Consider the following 18996-nt stretch of genomic DNA (forward strand, 5'->3'; position numbering starts at 1 on the left):
CATAGGATACTTTTGAATGAAGAAAGCAAATTATAAGACAGCATGATCCCATTTTATTTTCATTTTTTTAGAGACAGGGTCTCACTTTGTCACGCAGGCTGAAATGCAGTGGCATAATCATAGCTCACTGCAGCTGTTTGACTTCCTGGGCTCAAGTGATCCTCCCACCTCAGCCTTCTGAGTAGCTAGGACTATAGGTGTATGTCAGCATGCCTGGCTAAATATATATATACATATATTTTTTTTGAGATGGAGTTTCGCTCTTGTTGCACAGGCTGAAGTACAACGGCGTGATTTTGGCTCACTGCAACCTCCGCCTACCGGGTTAAAGCAATTCTCATGCCTCAGTCTCCCAAGTAGCTGGGATTACAGGCATGTACCACCATGCCTGGCTAATGTTGTATTTTTAGTAGAGATGGGGTTTCTTCATGTTGGCCAGGCTGGTTTTGAACTCCCGACCTCGGGTGATCTGCCCGCCTCAGCCTCCTGATGTGCTGGGATTACAGGCATGAGCCACTGCGCTCAGCCCCAACTGTCTCTTTAATATGTTCATAACATTATCTTATTTTAAATTTATTATTTTTCTCAATTCTAAAAGTAATAACTTATTGGGGGGAAAACTCTCAATCAATATAGAAATATGTACATGACATGAATAGATGCTACAATACATGCCATTTTCCCTACTTGACTCCCCACCTTTCCCAAACTAGATACCCACTCCTAACAGTTTATATGATATATATGTTCTCATTCTTTTCTATTTTGTACACTATATGTATTTTTTGTACAAAATCATACTGCACTTACTGTTCTACACTTTGCATTTAATCACTTAATGTGCTTTTGATGTCTTTTCATGCCCATACATAAAATCTTCAATCTTTTTTTTTTTTTTTTTTGAGACGGAGTCTCGCTCTGTCACCCAGGCTACAGTGTAGTGGCACGATCTCGGTTCACTGCAACCTCTGCCTCCCAGGTTGCAGCAATTCTCTTACCTCAGCCTCTCAAATAGCTGGACTTACAGGAATGTACTACCATGCCGGCTAATTTTTGTATTATTAGTAGAGACAGGGTTTCACCATGTTGGCCAGGCTGGTCCTGACCTCCCTCAGGTGATCTGCCTGCCTTGGCCTCCCAAAGTGCTGGGATTACAGGTGTAAGCCACCATGCCTGGCCAAAATCTTAACAACCATATAGTATATTATACTCTATATGCAATTACCATTCCCCTACTGATTAATATCTTTATTGTTCAAAATTATTTGCCAGCTATTTAGATTACAATTTATATCTCATTATTACTTTAATTTACATTTATCTGATCATCAGTGAGGCTATTTTTTCACATAGCTACTTCTTTGTTATCTATTTTATTTATTTATTTATTTATTTATTTATTTATTTATTTATTTATTTATTTTTGAGACAAGGTCTTGCTCTATTGCCCATGCTAGAGTGCAGTGGCATGATCACGGCTCACTGCAGCCTTGACCTCCTGGGCTCAAGCGATCCTCCCACCTCTGCCTCCCAAGTATCTGGGACCACAGGCCCATGCCACCACGTCCAGCTAAATTTTTAAAATTTTTACAGGGAGGGGTCTCACTATGTTGCCCAGGCTCAAACTCCCAGGCTCAAGTGATCCTCCCACCTCAGCCTCCCAAAGTGTGGGGATCACAGGTGTGAGCCACCATGCCCGTCCTCTTCTTTAAATACCTATACACGTCCACTTACCTCAACTGCTAAATGCACTGGAGGCTTCTGCTTTATTTGATCTCACTATAGCATTTGACATTACTGACCACTCTCCCTTGTAAAAATTGCTTCCAACTTTTCTGTGATACCCCTTTTTCTTAGATTTCTTCCCATTTTGAGACGCAAGAAGGGTGTAGAAAAAAACAATAATGAAAAAAAGATTTCATTGGGCGCAGTGGCTCACGTCTGTAATCCCAGCACTTTGGGAGGCCAAGGTGGGCGGATCACGAAGTCAAGAGATCGAGACCATCCTGGCCAACATGGTGAAACCCTGTCTCTACTAAAAATACAAAAATTAGGTGGGCATGGTGGCGTGCGCCTGTAGTCCCAGCTACTTGGGAGGCTGAGGCAGGAGAATTGCTTGAATCCAGGAGGCAGAGGTTGCAGTGAGCCAAGATCATGCCACTGTCCTCCAGCCTGGCGAAAGAGCAAGACTCCATCTCAAAAAAAAAAAAAAAAAGATTTATTCTCATTTATCTGGCCACTACTCAAACTCAGTTTCATAAATTAGTTATTCTTTTTCTTTTCTTTTTTTTTTTTTTTTTTTTACAGGTTTCCCCTCCTCTGTCCCTCCCTTATATGGTGGGGTACCTCGGCGTTTTTGTCTTAGGTCCTCTGTTTTGCTTACATTACATATTCTCTGCATATGATGTTATCCATCCTGATTTCACCCACCATATAGATTATAACATCAACAAATATGTAGATAGATCTATATACTATGTATCTATATAGACAGAGTTATAGAACTTATCTCTAGACAGATATCTCTCCTTTTCTACCAATTCTACCTGGAAGTGCTAGAGGCATCCTAAACTCCTCCTTGATTAAGGTTGAAGTCATCCCTTTTTTTTTTTCTTTTTCTTTCTTTCTTCTTCTTTTTTTTTTTTTTTTTTTTTTTTTGAGATGGAGTCTTGCTCTGTCACCCAGGCTGGAGTACAGTAGTGCAATCTTGGCTCACCACAGCCTCTGCCTCCTGGGTTCAAGCTATTCTCCTGCCTCAGTCTCCTGAGTAGCTAGAATTATAGGCGTGCACTACCACGCCTGGCTAATTTTTTTGTATTTTTAGTAGAGATGGGGTTTCACCATGTTGGCCAAGCTGGTCTCGAACTCCTGACCTCAGGTGATCCATCCGCCTCAGCCTCCCAAAGTGCCAGGATTACAGATGTGAGCCACTGCACCCGGCCTGAAGTCTTCCCTTTCTTCCCTTCATTCCTCATTCTCTAACCTGTTTCTTTTCTTGAACTCTCTATCTTGGTGAATGCGACAATCATCTTTTCATCTGTCAAGTAGGCCTGTTCTCTTATGCCTTCATGCTGTGCATGTGCTGCTTCCTCCATCTAGAACACAAAGCCTCTGCCGCTCCCTGTCGCCTCTGCTTAGCTAATTCCTCTTGGTCCTTTAGGGTTGAGTCAGGCACTGCCTCTTCTGGGAAGCCTTCCTAGATGTAGCACAGTTCAGGTCCCTCCTAAATTCTCCCCCAGCCCACTCTATTTATTTGATATGGTACTTATCACACCTGGATTGTAATTCTATTTTCCAAATTCTAAACAGTCCCTTGGAGGCAGAGAATACATCTCATGCTTCTTGTGTCTTCAGGAGCTGGAACATAAGAGATGCTCCATGATGACTGTCTATACTCATGGCGTCAACTTCTCTCATCCCACTGTCTTGAACCTAGTCCAATTGAGGCCTCTATTCCACCACTCCCAAACAACACGAGATGACCAGTGACCTTCATGTTGCCAAATCTGATGGTCAGTTCTCAGCTTATCTGTGTGTTTGATTATGTTAACTCCCCTTCTAGAAACACTTTCTTCACTTGGCTTCTGGCACTTGTTTCCTCTGCTAGTTACTCCTTATATCTCCAACCTTTAAACGCCAAGGTACCCCTGAGCTAAGTCATGAGACCACTTCTCTGTCTACACTCACCTCCTAGCTCATCTCATGCACCTCATAGCTTTAAGTACCACTGACACTTTGACACGCGTCCATGTTATCCGCAGCAGGCATCTCTTCCAATTCCAGATTTTTATATAGTATCCAAGTTGCTACTGACATTTCCATTTGGATGTCTTAATAAAACATGTTACAGTTTACATTTGCAAAACTGAGCTTCTACTATTTCTTCCTCTCTAAATCTGCTTTTACTGTAGTCTTCCCCGTCTCAATTAACGGTATTTTAATTGAATTGTGTTTCGGCCAAAAACATTGTTGCTATTCTTTTATTTATTTATTTTTTTATAATAGAGATGGGGTCTGCTATATTGCCCAGGCTGGTCTTGAATTCCTCACCTCCAGTGATCCTCCTGCCTTGACCTCCCAAAGTTCTGGGATTACAGACACAAGCCACTGTGGCAGAGCCACTGCTGCCATTCTTGATTCTTATTTCTCTCTACCTTCAACATACATCCTGACCACTTCTCAACACCTATACTGCTACTACTCTAGTCCAAACCATAGTATACCTGGCCTAAATCATTATAATTGTCTCTTAATTGGTCTCCATGCTTCTGCCATTATTGTTCCTCTACATTCTCTTCCATTTTTTTACATTTAAAAAATAGAGAGACAGGGTCTCGCTAGGTTGCCCAGGCTAGTCTTGAACTCCTGGCCTCAAGCGATCCTCCCACCTTGGCCTCCTAAAGTGCTGGGATTAGAGCCTTCTCTTCCTTCTTTTTAAAAATTTAAGTCAGACCACATTACTCCTTTGCATATAAACCCTCTCCAAAGGCCTCCTTGCATTCAGAGTTAAAGCCCAGGTCTTTACAATAACACCATTTGACCTTTCTCTTTGTATTCTTCAAACACACCAAGACCATTCTTGCCTGAGGACATTCGCACAAGTGGTTCCTTCTGCCTGACTCTTCTCCCTGGCTCATGTCCTCAAATCTCTGCTCAAACATTTCCTCATCACAGGCCTTCATTGACCACCCTAGACTCTATCCTCCTTACCTGCGTCATGGTGTTCCACAGCACTAATCACTACTGACACAATTTCTTTTTTTAATTAAAAAAAATTTTTTTTGAGACAGAGTCTCACTCTGTCACCCAGGCTATAATGCAGTGGTGCGATCTCGGCTTACTGCAATCTCTGCCTCTCGGGTTCAATTGATTCTCCTGCCTCAGCCTCCAGAGTAGCTGGGATTACAGGCATGCGCCACCACACTCAGTTAATTTTTGTATTTTTAGTAGAGACAAGGTTTCACCATCTTGGCCAGACTGGTCTCCCAACTCCTAACTTCAGGTGATCTGCCTGCCTCGGGCTCCCAAAGTGCTGGGATTATAGGCATGAGCCACCATGCCTGGCCATACTGACACAATTTCTTTATTGTCTGTCTTTTGCACTAGAATGTAAATTCCACGAGGGCTGGGATGTAGTCTGTGCTTGGCATGTAGTAGGTGCTCAGTGAAAACTTGTTAAATGGATGAGAGTGAAGGGAAGGAAGAAAGAAAGGAGCAAGTGAGGGGGGGACAGACAGAGGCAAGAGGGAAGAAATCAGCAGTTGAGTAAAGTAATGGTAGTTTTTTCTTATAATGCACCAGAGGAGATCCATTTTTTTAATTACAGGAAAATTAAGTCAAGGACCTCAGCCGTAGAGAGAACAAATTTACAGGGACACATTATGCACTAGTTTAAATAGGTTAGGCACTGAAAACTTCCAGGAGGAGGTTTTTGTAATGCCATCCAAATTAAGGAATTATGGCCCAAACATATGAGTTTTTTTCCTCACAAGATTAAATCAAGCAAAATTTCAAAAGACATGTATTGTTCAGCCTCACTGGAAATTAGCAAGCACGGAGACTAGAGAACGGGTAAAAGCAGAGAGTTTATTCTGGAGGTTTTTGTCTTTGATAGATCCCGCAGCTAGGAAACTTGCTGACTAGATTGGGTCAAGAAGTTTGCTTTAAACAAAAAACCCAGAAGATGAGAACAGCTGCACAGCTACTACCATTTAAATGCACAGATGTAGAAGTTCTGATTGTCTGATGTGGAAAAAAGGAAGACTACCTAGGAAACCCTGTGTTCTCATTTGAGAAGAAGCCATTTTACTAACCTCAGGCAAGCACTTGGTCTCTTGTCCTTCACTCCACACAGGAAAGAAAAAGTGGTTCAAAAGGAGAAACGCAGTGAAAAAATAAGATTCCCTGCACTGAATCAAGCTGTCCTGAGCAAATGGCTCACAGATCACACCAGCTGGCACAAATGTCCACTCAGCTGACACAGAACCCAAGTCCCACAGAGGCTGCAGGTGGCTTGGCCACACAATTCTGCTCAAGAAGTGCCACGTGCCCTGGAATTTCTGAATACTTACAGTTCTCTTCTTCTCCATGTTTGTTTCTTCAGCTGCTTTCTGGTACCTTCAGAGAAGCGGGGGAAAGAATGTCTCAAATTAAACATATTTTTACTCTTTCAATTTTTTATCTTTTTTTGAGATGAAGTCTCACTCTTGTTGCTCAGGCTGCAGTGCAGTGGTGTGATCTCGGCTCACTGCAACTTCTACCTCCCGGGTTCAAGTGATTCTCCTGTCTCAGCCTCCAGAGCAGCTGGGATTACAGGCACCCACCACCATGCCCAGCTAATTTTTGTAGTTTTAGTAGAGATGGGGTGTTACCATGTTGGCCAGGCTGGTCTTGAACTCCTGACCTCAAGTGATCCACCCGCCTCGGCCTCCCAAAGTGCGTGCCCAGCCTTTTTTTTTTTTTTTTTTGAGACAGGGTCTCACTCTGTTGCTCAGGCTGGAATACAGTGGTACAACCATGGTTCATCATAGTTCACTGCAGCCTTGACCTCCCAGGCTCAAGCGAACTTCCTGTCTCAGCCTCCTGAGTAGCTGGGACTATATAAGTGCACACCACCACACCTGGTTTTTTAAAAATTTTTGTAGAGATGGGGTCTTGCCATGTTGCCTAGGCTGGTCTCAAACTCCTGAGCTAAAGTGATCCTCATGCTTCGGCCTCCTAAAGTATTGAGATTACAGGCGTGAGCCATCACCCCAGCCACTTCCTTTTTTTCTTTTTCTTTTTTTTTTTTTTTTTGAGATGGGATTTCTTTGTCACCCAGGCTGAAGTTCAGTAGTTTGATCTTGTCGCACTGCAACCTCCACCTCCAGGGCTCAAGTGATCCCACCACCTCATCCTCCTGAGTAGCTGGGACCACAGGTGCACACCACCACACCTGGCTAATTTTTTGTATTTTTCGTAGAGACAGGGTTTCACCATGTTGACCAGGCCGGTCTCAAACGCCTAAGCTTAAGTGATCTGTTGGCCTCGGCCTCCCCAAACGCTGGGATTACAGGCGTGAGCCACCAGGCCCAGCCCCCTAGCCACTTTCAATCTTTAAGAAAACCAGTTCTGGGCTGGGTGAAGTGGCTCACACCTGTAATCCCAGCACTTTGGGAGGCTGAGGCAGGTGGATCACCTGAGGTCGGGAGTTTAAGACCAGCCTGGCCAGCATGGTGAAACCCTATCTCTACTAAAAATACAAAAATCAGCCAGGCATGGTGACGCACACCTATAATCCCAGCTACCTGGGGGGCTGAAGCACGAGAATCGCTCAAACCCAGGAGGCGGAGGTTGCAGTGAGCTGAGATCACGCCGTTACACTCTAGCCCAGGTGACAGAGCAAGACTCAAAACAAACAAGCAAGCAAACCCAAAGAAACAGTCTGCATACCTATTTCTGCCAGCAGTTGCTTTTAATCAACTCTATCAGAAGAAGCTGTAAATCAGAGCAGACCTCACTTCCTGCAGCTATTCCAGTCATCTGCTCTGATATAACAGCAAGATCCCAGTGGATAAGGTCAAATGCTGAAATAACTGCATAGAACAGAAAGTCCAGGCTTTAAGCCCCAGTTTTGCTGCTTATTAACTGTGATCTCTGGCAAGTGACTTAATCTCTCTAAGTCTCAGTTTCCTTATCTAGAAAGTAGTTACAATCTACTTTCAGGATTGCTGGGAAGATTAAATGTAATCACATGTGTAAAAACATTTTGAAATTAGTTAAGTCCATACAGCAATGCATTAATTCCAATATATACATTTCCCCTCCCATATTTATGCCTCTGATATCTTACAATTGTTCTAATCTTGATAGTCACATTGCCTGTACATGTTGAATTTAGTATAAGTTATTGATATTGTCATTTTAACTCAGTTAAAAGTATTTCATGGTACTACATAGTTTTGTTTTGTTTTGTTTGAGGCGGACTTTCGCTCTTGTTGCCCAGCTGGAGTGCAATGGCACAATCTCAGCTCACTGCAATCTCTGCCTCCCAGGTTCAAGCATTCTCCTACCCCAGCCTGTCAAGTAGCTAAGGTTACAGGCATGTGCCACCATGCCTGGCTAATTTTTGTATTTTTTACTAAAGACAGGGTTTCACCATATTGGCCAGGCTGGTCTCGAACTCCTGACCTCATGTGATCCACCTGCCTCAGCCTTCCAAAGTGCTGGGATTATAGGCTTGAGCCACTGCACCCAGCTATTATTATATGTTTTAAATGCCATTTTAAAATGTCTTTTAAAAGATTACATTATGCTTGGCATTTAAGGAAAAATTATTTTACATATGCACAAGAGTGATATGTGAGAAAAGTTTGTGATAAGCACTGATCAGTTTAATGAGCATTTTTTCTTAGAGATGCAAAAATAGTGGCACAGCCTATAGTTGATGACATCTTAGATTTCATAAATAATTATTTGTTATTACTTTTATCATTTTGTCATTTTTATTACTTGGATTGGAAGACCTCTGAGAAAAAAATTAAAGTCCTTTTCAAGGAGGAACAGGTTTTCTCCATTTAAAGGCTAAGTGGTCCAGAGATTTGTGCAGGTCCAAGCTGCACAAATCTCCAGACCACCCAGAACAACCTTTTTTTTTGAGACAGAGTCTTGCTCTGTTACCCAGGCTGGAGTGCAGTGGTGTGATCTCAGCTCACTGCAACCTCTGCTTCCAGATTCAAGTGATTCTCATCCCCCGGCCTCCCGAGTAGCTGGGATTACAGGCATGCCCCACCACACCTGGCTAATTTTTGCATTTTTAGTAGAGACAGGGTTTCACCATGTTGACCAGGCTTGTCTCAAACTCCTGGCCTCAAGAGATATGCTTGCCTTGGCCTCCCAAAGTGCTGGGATTACAGGCATGAGCCACCACGCCTGGCCCCAGAACAACCTTAACCTGGCTTCCTCCAGGCCTCTGAGTCATGCACTGAAGTCAGCACCATCACGTAGAGAATCACCATTGTGTGCCTCTCCTTGGGCCTGCATTAGCAGATCTCAGTTAGCCCCACCCCAGAAAAGGGCCCTGTTCAAAGGGCACTGTCCTCTGCCTAAAGGTAGAATTTCAGAATTCACGAGGCGGCATTTGGAGTAGGAGGTAAGAGAGGAAGAAAAAAGCAGCCTCAGGCCTGGTGCCATAGCTCACACCTGTAATCCCAGTACTTTGGGAGGCCGAGGTGGGCTGATCACTTGAACCCAGAAGTTCGAGACCAGATGGGTAACACAGTAAAACCCTGTCTCTACAAAAAATACAAAAATTAGCTAGGTGTGGTGCACGCTTGTAGTCCCAGTGTCTTGGGAGGCTGAGATAGGAGGATTCCTTGAGCCAGGGAGGTTGAGGCTGCAGTGAGCTATGATCACGCCACTGTACTCTAGCCTGAGCTACAGAGTGAGACCCTGTCTCAAAACAAACAAACAAACAAACAAAAAACAAAAAAAACAACAAAAAAAACAGCCTTGATCTCCAGGACTCAAGCAATCCTCCCACCTCAGCCTTGCAAGAAGCTGGAACTAAAGACATCTACCATCACACCTGACTAACTTTAAAAAAATTTTTTTAGTAGATATAGGGTCGTGCTATGTTGCCCAAGCTGAGCTGGTCTCAAACTTCTGAGCTCAAGTGATCCTCCTGTCTCAGTCTCTCAAAGTGTTGAAATTACAGGCGTGAGCCACCATGCCCAGCCAAGAAAGAGTATTACATAAAGGGTCTTCCAATTCCATCACTGTTTTTTTTTTTTTTTTTTTTTTTGAAGAGTCCTGCTCAGTCCCCTAGGCTGGAGTATAGTGGCGTAATCTCGGCTCACTGCAACCTCTGTCTCCCGGGTTCGAGTGATCGAGTGATTCTCCTGAGTAGCTGGATTACAGGTATGCGCCGCCATGCCCAGCTAATTTTTGTTTTTTTAGTAGAGATGGGTTTCACCAAGTTTGCCAGGCTGGTCTCGAACTCCTGACCTCAAGTGATCCACCAGCCCTGGCCTCCCAAAGTGATGGGATTACAGGTGTGAGCCACCATGCCCAGCCCCCAATCCTATCACTGTCTAATTTTAATAGTCAGATATTAACAAGCATCTCGGTCACCATGTAGATGTTGCTCTGCAATTGAGCAGAACTTTCTAATAGGGTAGGGTAAAAGGACTACCAAACATTTCTGGCACTTCATTGACCATAACTAGGAAGAAAGTGGGATTAGAACTGCTATGATTCAATTGACAAGCTGAAAATATATTTGCAACTTATATTACAGACAAAAATTTAATTTCCCTAGAATATAAATAACTACTAATCAACAGGGAAATGACAACTGAATAAATAAAAAGGCAGATATAAACATACAGTTCACGGCTGGGTGCGGTGTCTCACGCCTGTAATCCCAGCACTTTGGGAGATGGAGGTGGGCGGATCATCTGAGGTCAGGAGTTGGAAACCAGCCCCACCAACCTGGCAAAACCCTGTCTCTACTAAACATACAAAAATTAGCCGGGTGTGATGGCAGGCACCTGAAATTCCAGCTACTAGAGAGATTGAGGCACGAGAATCGCCTGAACCCGGGAGGTGGAGGTCGCAGTGAGCCAAGATTGTACCACTGCACTCCAGCCTGGGTGACAGAGCCACACTCCATCTCAAAAAAACAAAAACAAAAACATACAGTTCACAAAAAGAACGTCTCATGGCTCTTAAACAGAAAAGATGTTCAACCTCAAAATGCAAATTCAAACAATGCTAAGAACATTTTACCTATCAAATAGGAAAATATTTTCTTTTTTCTTTTTTTTTTTTTGAGATGGAGTCTCACTCTGTCGCCCAGGCTGGAGTGTAGTGGCGCGATCTCGGCTCACTGCAACCTCCGCCTCCCAGGTTCAAGTGATTCTCCTGCCTCAGCCTCCCAAGTAGCTGGGATTACAGGTATGCACCACCACACCCAGCTAATTTTTTTATATTTTTAGTAGAGACAAGGTTTTACCATGTTGGCCAGACTGGTCTCCAACTCCTGACCTCAGGTGATCCGCCTGCCTCAGCCTCCCAAAGTGCTGGGATTACAGGCGTGAGCCACTGCATCCGGCCAGAAAAGATTTTCTTAAAAAGCTAATATGCAGGGGGTTCCCTTTCTCGGCTTGAAGTCTTTCTCCTTCTGTCTCTGTATGGGGAAGCTTCTTTTTCCTTCTTTCTTGCCTAATAAACACTCTCTGCTCCTTAAAATCACACACACACACACGCATGCACACACACACACACACACACGTGTGCGTACACACAATGCACACAGCTAATATGCAGTTGGGTTGGGTAGCTCATGCCTGTAATCCCAGCGCTTTGGGAAGTGGAGGTGATAGGACTGCTTGAGGTCAGGAGTTTGAGGCTGCAGTGAGCTGTGACTATGCCACCGAACTTCTGTTTAAAACAAACAAATAAACAAACAAAAAAGGCTAATATGGGACATTGGTGAAGGTATGGGGAAACAGGTTCTGTCTTACATTGTTGGTGGGAAGGTAAATTGGTAAAACCTTTATAGAAGGCATTTTGTCTATGCCTTCTTTAATATTTGCCAAAATTATAAAAGCACAAATGTTATAATTTACCAATTCTTTCTGCTCCCAGAATTTATCCTACAAATACACTAAAAAAAGTTTCATATTAGATTATTTATCGTAGCATTAAATATAACAGCAAAAGACTTAGAACAATCTGAATGTCCATTAGCAGAGGAGTGGTAAATTACAATGTATATGTATAATGAAAAGGGAAGGTGGTAGTGATCGTACAATAATACGAATGTACTTAATGCCACTGAACCGTATTCTTAAAAGTGGTTGGCCAGGTGCAGTGGCTCATGCCTATAATTCCAGCACTTTGGGAGGCCAAGGTGGGTGGATCTCCTGAGGTTGGGAGTTCAAGACCAGCCTGGCCAACATGGTGAAACCCTGTCTCTACTAAAAATATAAAGATTAGTTGGGCATGGTGGCTCATGTCTGTAGTTCCAGCTACTCGAGAGGCTGAGGCATGAGAATCCTTTGAACCTGGGAGGTGGAGGCTGCAGTAAGCTGAGATCACACCACCGTACTCCAGCCTGGGCAACAGAGTGAGACTCGGTCTCAAAAAAAAAAAAAAGAAAGCGGTTAAAATGGTAAATTTTATGTTATATACTGTGTATTTTACCACAGTTAAAACAGTATGGTACCAGCTATAGACCAATGGAACAGAACACACAGCCCAGAAATAAACCGTTACATGTATGGTCAAATCATTTTTTGACAAGGGTGCCAAGACCATCCAGTGGGGAAAGGAAAATCTTTTCAACAAATGGTGCCGGGAAAACCGGATAGCCACGTGCAAAAAAATGAAATTGGACTACCATACACAAAAATTAAGTCAAATGGATCAAAGACCTAACTATAAAAGCTAAAACTATAAAACTCTTGGTTGAAACATAGGGAAAAAGTCTCATGACATTGGATTTGGCAATGATTTTTTGAAATTTATTTTTTGTCGTTTTTCTTTCTTATGTTTTTCTTATTTATCTTATTTTACTTTTTTATTATCTTTTGATCATCTCATCATTACAAGATTTGGTAATGCCTCATTGGAATACACCACCAAAAGCACAGGCACAAAAGAAAAAATAAACTAGACTTCAACAAAATTAAAAACTTTTCTGAGGGTTGGCGCAGTGGCTCATGCCTGTAATTTCAGCACTTTGGAGGACAAGGTGGGTGGATCATGTGAGGTCAGGAGTTCAAAACCAGCCTGGCCAACATGATGAAACCTTGTCGCTACTAAAAATACAAAAATTAGCCAGGTATGGTGGTGGGCACCTGTAATCCCAGCTACTCGGAAGGCTGAGGCTGCTGAATCATTTGAACCCGGGAGGCGGAGGTTGCAGTGAGCCGAGATTGTGCCACTATACTCTAGCCTTGGCAACAGGGCAAGACTGTGTCTCAAAAAACAAAACAAAACAAACAAACAAAAACAAAAAAACTTTTGCGCATCAAAGAACACTATCAACAGGCTGAGTGCAGTGGCTCATGACTGTAATCCCAGCACTTTGAGAGGCCGAGGTGGGTGGATCACTTGAGGTCAGGAGTTCAAGACCAGCCTGGCCAACATGGTGAAACCCCATCTCTACTAAAAATACAACAATTAGCTGGACGTGGTGGTGGGCACCTGTAACTCCAGCTACTGAGGAGGCTGAGGCAGGAGAATCGCTTGAACCTGGGAGGTGGAGGTTGCAGTGAGCCAAGATTGCACCACTGCCCTCCAGCCTGGGCGACAGAGTGAGGCTCTGTCTCATGAAGAAAAAAAAAAGAACAAAGTAAAAATGTCCCATGGAGTGGGAGAAAATATTTGCAACTCATATTTGAGTTTTAAAGTAACAAAAATGAGATAATGTAATACATACTATTCTGCTTCTCCCTTTCTCCATTTCAGAGAGAAATTCAGAGAAGCTGACATTTTCATTCAAGAAATACTTATTGCTGTCTACTATGTTCCAAGCACTAGAGAAAAAGTAATGAAAGAAATAACCAAAACAGACATAATATCTGCTCTCAGACGCTTACAGTTTAGACACTAAAAACAGAAGCACACAAATATACATACACACACATACACACATACACAGTGGTAAGTCCTTTGGAAAAAAAAAAAGAACAGGGTGTTATTAAACAACAAAGGAACACAATTGAGAAAGGAAGAGGGAATCAAGGAAAGCCTCACTTATGTTAATTAGCCTGATTTGATCATTCCACAATGTATTCATGTATTAAAACATCACATTGGCCAGATGTGGTAGTTCATGCCTGTAATCCCAGCACTTTGGGAGGCTGAGGCGAGTGGATCACTTGAGGCCAGGAGTTCAAGACTGGCCTGGGCAACATGGAGAAACCCTGTCTTTATTAAAAACACAAAAACTAGCCACCAGGCATGTTGGTGTGCACCTGTAGTTTCGGCTACTCAGGAGACTGAGGGGGGAGGATCGCTTGAACCTGGGAAGTGGAAGTTGCAGTGAACTAAGATAGCATCACTGTACTCCAGCCTGGGTGATAAAGCAAGACTCTGTCTCAAAAAACAAACAAAAAACTATCTCATTGGACCCCATAAATATGTAAAATTATGATTTGTCAGTTAAAAACAAATGGACAAGTACGATGGCTCAAGCCTGTGATCCCAGCCCTTTGGGAGGCCAAGGCAGGCCAATCGTTTGAGCCCGGGAGTTTGAGAACAGCCTGGGCAACGTGCCGAGACCCCATCTCTACCAAAAAAAAACAAAAAACAAAAAACAAATTAGCAGGGCTTGGTGGCATGCGCCTGTAGTCCCAGTTACTTAGGGGGCTGAGGTGGGAGGATCACCTGAGCCCAGGAATTTGAGGATGCAATGACCCCTGATGGTGCCACTGCACTCCAGCCTGGGCAACAGAGTGAGACTCTATCTCAAAATAAAATAAAATAAAATAAAATAATTTTTAAAAGGGGCGCCTCGCTGAAACGTGTAGGCTGTAGGCTGAGACATGAAGTTTGACCAGATGAAGTTAGCCAGACAAAAACAAGGGAGGGCCGGGCGCGGTGGCTCACGCCTGTAATCCCAGCACTTTGGGAGGCCGAGGCGGGCGGATCACAAGGTCAGGAGATCGAGACCACGGTGAAACCCCGTCTCTACTAAAAATACAAAAAATTAGCCGGGCGCGGTTGTGGGCGCCTGTAGTCCCAGCTACTCGGGAGGCTGAGGCAGGAGAATGGCGTGAACCCGGGAGGCGGAGCTTGCAGTGAGCCGAGATCGCGCCACTGCACTCCAGCCTGGGCGACAGAGCGAGACTCCGTCTCAAAAAAAAAAAAAAAAAAAAAAAAAAAAAAAAAACAAGGGAGGAAAGCATTCCAGGAACAGAAAAACACCATGCGCAAAGGCCTCAAGGCAAGAAAGTGTCTCATGTGTATAAGGTACACAAAGAACTCCAGTGTGGCAGAAGCTCGCTGAGAGGCGAAAGGGCAGGCGATGAGGCGGGAAGCAGGGGTGGGCCATGCAGGTCATGCTGAGGACTTTGAATTTAATGGTAGGATGGCCGGGCGCGGTGGCTCAAGCCTGTAATCCCAGCACTTTGGGAGGCCAAGACGGGCGGATCACGAGGTCAGGAGATCGAGACCATCCTGGCTAACACTGTGAAACCCCGTCTCTACTAAGAAATACAAAAAACTAGCCGGGCAAGGTGGCGGGCGCCTGTAGTCCCAGCTACTCCGGAGGCTGAGGCAGGAGAATGGCGTGAACCCGGGAGGCAGAGCTTGCAGTGAGCTGAGATCCGGCCACTGCACCCCAGCCTGGGCAACAGAGCGAGACTCCGCCTCAAAAAAAAAAAAAAAAAAAGGTAGGATGGTCACTGATTCAATTCGTGTTTTTAAAAGAGTGCTCTGGAGTGTGGAGAATGGACTGGAAGGGGCTGAGAATGGAGGTGGCATTAATGAGAGATAATACTGGCTGGGCTGCAGAGATAATGGCGCTAGAGATAAAGACAAGTGAATAGATTTGAGATACATTTCGAAGAAGAATCAGTAGGGTGGTAACGAGACGGGGAAGAGAGAATGATTCCTAGGTTTCTGGCAGCTGAGTCAATGGAAGTAATGCTTCCTGGGACGCGGAATTGTGAAGCAAGAGCAAATTTGGAAACGGGGAAGATCAAGAGTTCAATGTTAGCCATGTTAACTAAAACATCCATTTGGTGGGAGCAGTGATGAGATGCATGTGTCCAGAGCTCAGAAGAAAGCTCTGAGCTAGTTGTACGCATTTAGGACTTATGTGCCCACGGATTGTATTAAAGCCACAGGAGGAGATGACATCTGCAAAGAGTGTGTAGTGTGAGAAGATGCCTGGAACTCAGTCCTGGAGACTCTAACATTTCAGCAGTCGGAACAGATGATAAGAGAGACTGACAAGGAAGAGACAGAGAGGGAGGAGGAAAATGATGAGACTTCCAGAGAAGCCAAGAAAAGCAAAAATGTGGGAGGGAAAAAGTGGTGAGAGTTCATGTAAGATAAAGACCAAGAAACATCCCTTTGATTTAGCAACACAGAAGTGTTTGGTAATCTTGGCAATCCTTTTTCATTATAATTAATTCACCCATATTCCTTTAATGGGCATTTGGATTGTTTCCAGTTTTTCACCATTGCAAATAATGCTTTGGTGAATGTCCTTGTATGTATATTTTTCCCACTTGCACTTATATATCTGTCTAAGAGATTCCTTAAAAGTGGGAATTCAGGGATACAGTGGATTGTAGCTATTATAAAAAGGAACTTAGAACTGGCCTTGAACTTGCGTTTCCACACCCCTTGGATAATCATCTACAGTACATTACAGCAATAATACAATATATGAAAACTAGAACCAATTGGCAGACAGGTTTATATTTAGCCAACTGTTCTCCAAGGCAAGGTATTTACATTGTGGTTAGTTGAGTAAATAAGCTCAGAGGTTCCCTTCCCTTTAGTGTCTAACAGAAACATAGATTTAAAAAAAAATCAAAATACTTCTCATCTTTGGCCCTGTCCTTTTAGCAGGGAGGCATCTGTAAGACCAGGTGTATACACCAAAGGCTGTCTTCAATCCTGTTCTCACACCCCTACTCAAATATCCCCACCTTTTATTTGTAATGAAGTTCCTGCTAAATAGTAGGTAACAGGGAGAAAGGCTCTACACCACCGCTTTCTTCCAAGTTCAATCCTTGGTACTTTTATATTTTGTACTCTTAGACTGCCACAGGACTGAGGCTCAATACTTCTGAATTCAGTGTTCAGGCCTCAGACTTTTCTCAGAGGCCCTTACAGCAACTAGCATTCTTCTGACACAAAATGTGAAGGACCCAAAATGGTGGCACCATTTTGAAGATTCAAATTTGAGAAAATAAAACATTTGCAATAAAATTTCTGTAATTAAAATCTTGTTCCTCTTTCATTCCCAGATTTTTTTTTTTTTTTTTTTTTTGAGACGGAGTCTCGCTCTGTCGCCCAGGCTGGAGTGCAGTGGCACGATCTTGGCTCACTGCAAACTCTGCCTCCCAAGTTCACGCCATTCTCCTTCCTCAGTAGCTGGGACTACAGGCACCCGCCACCACGCCCGCTAATTTTTTCTATTTTTTAGTAGAGACGGGGTTTCACCATGTTAGCCAGGATGGTCTTGATCTCCTGACCTCCTGATCCGCCTGCCTTGGCCTCCTAAAGTGCTGGGGATTACAGGCGTGAGCCACCCCGTCTGGCCCACATAAGGAATTTGATCTTGCAACTGCTCACTAATGCTCAGCTGTGGGGCAGGCAGCTGATGGAAGATGCTAAAATTATCTGGGGAGTAATAACAGTGTCTCAAATTTTTCTGAGGCCAGAAAACAGAGTTCCTGAGCCATGACTCTTGCTTGTATGCCCTCAAATAGAGCAAAGGGAATGCTGAGCCAAAGAGGGAAAACGGAAACTCCCAAGGTTTAGGCAATGTATTTTCTTCTGGAAAAATTTCACCACTAAAATGTTACAGAGAAGCGAAAGAAGAGGAAGTTAACCAGGCCAACTTGAAGGTCAATTTTTTTCTTATTGAAGGAAGAATAGTCACAAAAAACTAAATATGAACGCTCTTTTTTTTTAAGATAGGTTCTCACTCTGTCACCCAGGCTGGAGGGCAGTGGTGCAATCACAGTTCACTGCGGCCTTGAGCTTCTGGACTCAAGTGATCCTCTCAACCCGGCCTCCTCCTCTTTCATGGAACTAGGAATGGGTGAAGTTATAACAAAAACAGGAGCAGCTGTGATAAGGTAGAGGCATGCTGGCAGGGGGTGAGCTTAGGGGTCTTCGTGCTGTGTTCATCAGTTCTACCATCTTGGTGTGTGACCTTCAGTCACAATTGCTAATCCTCAAGCTCCTAATCTGTCAGAGTGGGGCAAATGCTAGCCAGATCAGTGGTTTCAAGCTCTGCTAGCTGTAGAACCCTCTCTTCAAATGCTGTCTTATGTAGAACCTAACCTTTACAAGGGATCAAAGCAGGATTGCTGGAATGGAAAATCTAAAGGGCTGGGCCTGGGATCTGGGCCTGGGCTTAGCCCTTAGGGTGTTCCAGTTGTTGGAGAACTGGCCCTGAGATTCCTCTGAAGACCGCAATTAAGATAGTTTAAAAACTACCAGGCTAGATTCTCTTTAATTCCAAAAATGTATGAGTCAAACAAATTCCACCCAAAGAGTCAACTGTTATCAAATGAAGGATTATATTATGCTGAAGTCAGTGGTGAGTGAAACCAAAGCTAGCTATTCAAATGGACGTATCAATAGGAACTTCTTACCTCAAATGTAATGACTGTTACAGAGGCTTAGTCAGAGAAATAAGTCTACAGCTATAAAGGACCATGGGACACAAGCTCTGATGCTAGAAAAAGTACTCTTCTATAATATAAACATAAACAGCACTGTTAGCAATTAGAAAGTAAAGCTGACTTATCTACAAACATCAGCCAGATCAAGCTTCCTCCAAACATCACTTTCATATTAATCTCTGATCAGAGACCTCCTAAGTTTTCCTACTGTTTTTAGCTAGGCTTGTATAGGACTTACTATTTGCAAACCCCGTAATATAAAGCCACTAGGTGTTGGAAACAGACATTAGTATATGCTTTGTGGAAAACAGTCCTGTAGTCTACAGCCATACCACCCTGAACGTGCCTGATCTCAACTGATCTTGGAAAATAGTCCTGCAGTCTTCTTTGGGAAGCTACAGTAAGTGAACCTTAAAAACCTTAAGTAATATTAGCAACATGTTTCCACTGAGTATAAAACCTAGAACAGAAATCCAGGCTGATTCCCTGGTTTTCACTCCCATCAGTATAAACCACCACCTGTCCTACTTCTATGTCTTTACCTCCTGTTGCTCCCCTTCCTCTGGAATGTCTCCAGCATTCTCCAAGCCTACCAAATGACTCTATTCATCTTTCCAAACCAGTTCCATATGTT

The 18996-nt window shown here is 43.5% G+C and overlaps 1 protein-coding gene across 6 annotated transcripts in view; it reads right to left on the reverse strand.

The window, feature by feature from the left end:
* LIMA1 (LIM domain and actin binding 1) overlaps positions 1–18996 on the reverse strand; it is a 106078-nt gene that overhangs the window by 48381 nt on the left and 38701 nt on the right. For 4 of the 6 annotated variants that reach the window (XR_012420242.1, XR_012420241.1, XM_005570825.4 and 1 more), the window contains exon 3: positions 6072–6117. The exons of the other annotated variants lie outside the window; for them this stretch is intronic. Coding sequence is in view for 2 of the 4 variants with exons in the window: in XM_005570825.4 (XP_005570882.1) it covers positions 6072–6117 (46 nt within the window). In the remaining 2 variants the exon portion in view is untranslated. The remainder of the gene's footprint in view (positions 1–6071; positions 6118–18996) is intronic. 6 annotated transcript variants of the gene reach the window in all.

The sequence above is a fragment of the Macaca fascicularis genome, chromosome 11 (assembly GCF_037993035.2).
Source record: "Macaca fascicularis isolate 582-1 chromosome 11, T2T-MFA8v1.1".
NCBI classification, from domain to species: Eukaryota; Metazoa; Chordata; class Mammalia; order Primates; family Cercopithecidae; genus Macaca; species Macaca fascicularis.